Source organism: Microtus oregoni, unplaced genomic scaffold (assembly GCF_018167655.1).
Source record: "Microtus oregoni isolate MIOR12 unplaced genomic scaffold, Mior012 000010F_ref0000083, whole genome shotgun sequence".
NCBI lineage: Eukaryota > Metazoa > Chordata > Mammalia > Rodentia > Cricetidae > Microtus > Microtus oregoni.
The window spans coordinates 31,328,997-31,333,434 of NW_024543069.1; the positions used below are offsets into that span (position 1 = coordinate 31,328,997).

Consider the following 4,438-nt stretch of genomic DNA (forward strand, 5'->3'; position numbering starts at 1 on the left):
AGACATCAGAAATTTCTACATTGAGTTCTGTTTGCTGAAATTCACAAACAGGACCTGCACCACACTGAACATTCTGTATGACTGCTTGACTAGGAGAGCATCAGTTTTGTGGAAAGTTTAGGATGATGCCAGTCAAAAACTTTTAAGAGTAATTTATTGTCCACCTATGACGTAAAATTTCTGTGTGATTTAATTAGGCAAATTCTTTCAGGGATGTCTAGACTTCTTGCTTTTACCAACCCAAAAGAAAAGGATCTATGACTTGTAAGTGAGATTTCTCTGATGTACTCTAACCCATTTGCCTGATGCTCCCAAGTTTCTTGATTTATGGCTTTCATTATTCTGTTGCCATAAATGTTCCTAAAACTGTATTCCTGTTGGGATATAGTATTTGTGTTTGCCTGATTTTGGTTATCCCAGCTATGATCACTCATATTTTGTTCTAAAAAATGTTCAGTCTAGTTATTTCTGAGATGAGACCTGTACTGTTTTTAATATTTTTATTGTTTTGTATATGTAGGTTTTACCCTTTTCTAAGCATGCCCTAATGTAGACACCTTCTCTTATCCTTAGAATAACATCCGTGATCTCCTCATATTTTATAATTATAGCTTGTTATCATACCTTAATAATTATTTTTATTAAAATAATTTATATTTAAACTATTATGTAGTTCTCTCCTCACTAGCCAATGCACATACAAGTAAATATTGCTTTGTTTTGTGCTTAGCACTTCAATCTGGGTTCAATGGAGATGGACTCCTTGCCTCATGATTCAGTTTTCTTGCCTGTACAATAAGGATCTTGATACTATACCTCTATGGTGGCCTAGTGCGCTAATGGAACGTTGAGTGTACAATCACTTAGCACAAAACAACCTTGACTAGAATAAACAAGTAAGAACATCTCTTACTAGTCAAGCAAGTCTTTTGCTATGCTAATTCACAAGCAGGAACCTACTGTTGATGACTTCGTAGTAGGTATTAACTGAAGTACCTGTGTGGAAATACCTGGCAGCATTTATACACCTAGTAGAAAACTGCCTAGGATCAAACTAGAAATAATAATCTCCATTTCAGTAACACAGGAGGCAGAGATATGTTGTGTGTCCTTTGCCTGGGGTGATGAAAGGCTAAGTCATGCACAGTAGACAACATTTCCTGGATAGGACGAAACTTCTCATTGCATAAAATTTGCCTTCCATACATGACCATGGGTTGGATTCCTCCTCAAAAGAGGCATAAAAAAGAGATTAATAAACTTTTTCTTTCTGACAATATCTTCTTTGTTTGTGCAAAACCTATGTGGTGCTAAAAATGATTTCTAAGAAGTTTTACAACAGACACTACTACTTGTAAAGCTATTTGAAAATAAAGCTCTTCTGAGAGGGTAGAAATTTTTAGAGGAATATTTTGTATTTCTCCCAAGTTCACTAAAAGTTATGTAGAAAATAAAACCTCCATATTTACTCTCAGGAGTTAGAGGAAACAAATCCTTGATATTAATTTACTACTAAAAACTTCATTCTCATAAATATTCGGAAATCGAAATTAATGTCAGCTAATTTTGAAATGGTAATTTCTCATTTTCTTATGATTTATTGTATTTATTTACTCAAGTCTTGGGCTTTCTTTCTGTTACCTTCACATACAGTCTCAAGGGCATCAATGTGAGCATGACATCGTGATCGCTGGATTCAGCTGACTCTGTACCACACTTCTATTTTTCATCCTTGTCTCATTTCCCAACCACATTAGGGCCAAGTGTGTAATAGTCTGACTTCTATGGATTGCTCAGAAAGTATGTCAGGAAGCAGCCTGTGTTGCCTCCAGGAGAGAAGGCTTCTCTTATCAATGCCGTGATTACCAGCCCAGTCAATACTAGCTAATTGAAATATCCATGATTAATGATCTATCCTTCTCAAGGTGTTTCTTATCTCAGTGAGCTTTAAAATCATGCCTATGAGGTCTATACATTTTTTCGTTTCTTGTTCTTTTTCTTCTTTTAATTTTCCTGTCTTTCATCTTCATCAAAACTGTCCCTATTCAGGTGTCCAAACTACTTGTGTCATTTATTTCTTCTGTCACAGGCTCCTTCCTCCTTCACATCACTATATGTCTTTCTGTCCTGTGTCATATATCCTTTTAATAGTGCATATCTATCATTGCATTTTATCCCTTCCTTCGTACTAAATATAGTTATAGAATGGGCACCAAGAGAAACAGAGTCTGGCTAGCTAGTGACAGTTCTAATTGCCTGACTCTTAGATATTTATGGCACTTCAGAAGATGGCCTTATCAAAAAAACTTCAACCTAGCACTTTTAATAGACATATAAAAAATCAGGGACAGGAAACATACAATATATATTCAAAGGGAAGTCAACTGTCTTTAACATATATTAAATGTTATTTTATTTGATATCATTCCTGTTGGTAGTATAACAGCATCTGTTTTGGTCTGTGCAAAATATGGGTCACTAGTTTAACAAAATCTTAGCATCCTTCAGGTCTTGACAATGAAGTAAATAAGTTTTATGGTATTGTCTGGCCCTACATTGATATTCTCCATGATTAATAAATGATAACTAAGTAATTAATATCAAGAACAAAAACTGTCAAGGTTGGCTATTTTCTGTCTGTGGGAATGTATAATTAAGAAGAAACAGACAAAGTCGATACTTTAGTATTTGTTTTTGAGACAGGAGTTCAATGTATAACTGTCCTGGCTATCTTGAATCTTGCTTTGTAGACCAAGCTGGCCTCAAACTCACAGAAATCTGCCTACCTCTGTCTCCCAAGTGCTGGGATTAAACGCATGAGCCACCACTTTCCTGTAAAGTTGATGCTTTTTGAAGGTCTTGTCTTTGAGTTTGTTTGAGAGTCTGAGAGTAACATTAAGGTGTGCAAGATAATAAGGAATATTCATCTATTGCTTTAATCTAATTTTGATATAATAATGATATTATACAAATGCATAGTGGATCAGTTCAATACTGAGAAACACTCTCCATCTACTGCCATTTGCCATGTGTGCAGGCTACTAAAATATATCATTTAAGGTACTGTATACAAAAAATGGATTATAACTCATGACTTAAATTGGTGCATAAGAAGACATGAATAAGTCAATTTAAAGGGCTTAAAATCCTCACACCCTGAGGGGATGTATGCATCTGGCTGGACATTAGATGAAACTTCTGTTCATGAATCGAGAGGAGGATATAGCAGAAAGCTTTGTTGATAGTCTTACTTCCTAGTGATTGATCCAAGGAAGAAGGAGGGATTGTTATTCTCAATTCAAGAAGAAAGGAGGCTTCTAAGGCTTGGAGGCAGGCGAGCAGTAGGCAGGGTCCGCACGGGCCTCAGTGCCAGCCAGGCCTGAAGAGAGGAGAAGGAAGGTCATAGCCTGAAGGTGTATCCGCTATGGCTGCGCCCACTGCCACTGAGAGTTGTGAGTGTTGGGAACAACCATGTCCTACTGCCGACAGGAAGAGAAGGATCAGATCATATTTGTGACCAAAGAAGACCATGAAACTCCTAGCAGTGCGGAGCTGGTGGCTGATGACCCCAATAATCTCTATGAGGAGCACGGATTGATACTGCCCAATGGAGACATTAATTGGAATTGCCCATGCCTTGGGAGAATGGCGAGTGGCCCCTGCGGGGAACTGTTCAAGTCTGTCTTTTCCTGCTTCCATTATAGCAAAGAGAAAATCTTGGGATCAGATTGTAGAGACCAGTTTCGGACCATTCAGGAGTGCATGCAGAAATACCCAGACCTCTATCCCCAAGACGAGGAGGAGGATGAGGAGGCAAAGCCAGTGGAGCACAAGGAAGAAACAGCCGCTCCTAAGGCCTCTGCAGCCAAAGAGCAGGGGTCAAGCTCCTGAAGGTCACAGGCCCTGGCTGCCACTCACCAAGAGACTTTCTATACAACGCCTTTTGGTAACCTCTGTGAACGTTTCTTTCCTCTGTGCACTGTAATGTACAAAACAACTTATTTTAATGATCAGGGGTCTTGACTACTTGCCATATACACTGAAGAAAGGGGGTGTGTACACCTAGGTCCTGTGTAAACCTGTCCTTGAAAGTTAAGCGACTGCTGGATGTACTCTGTGATTGCCCCAGATGTTGTCACTTTGAAATACTGTGCTGTGACTTCTCAGCAACCAAAAGTTGTTACTCAGGAAAGTTCATCGTGAGAAAGCTGATTTATTCTGACCGTTGTGTTCCTTTTGGTACATTTTACATCTCTTTGGGAAATTAAGTAGATGCCAAAACTCCCTCACGGGTAGGTCCATTCCTATTGGAAGAGGCTGGTGGTCAGATGCTTGAGTTGTGGTCCATGGGAGTACTACCTTGTTCCTAGCTCCCAAGTTTCTGTGCAGTCCAGACTCTAAGGTGTCTACAGTTGCAGGGTGGGATTGGACCCAGTGA

At 38.8% G+C, this 4,438-nt stretch overlaps 1 protein-coding gene across 1 annotated transcript; it reads left to right on the forward strand.

Moving 5' to 3' along the window:
- The first annotated feature begins 3,471 nt into the window (after positions 1-3,471).
- LOC121452710 (mitochondrial intermembrane space import and assembly protein 40-like) lies at positions 3,472-3,891 on the forward strand. The gene has a single exon (XM_041658918.1). The coding sequence runs from the start codon at positions 3,472-3,474 to the stop codon at positions 3,889-3,891; it is 420 nt and encodes a 139-aa protein (XP_041514852.1).
- Positions 3,892-4,438: the final 547 nt, after the last annotated feature.

Bases quoted from the DNA above. Each gene is read 5' to 3' on its own strand.
- LOC121452710 (XM_041658918.1), top strand. From the start codon at position 3,472: ATGTCCTACTGCCGACAGGAAGAGAAGGATCAGATCATATTTGTGACC.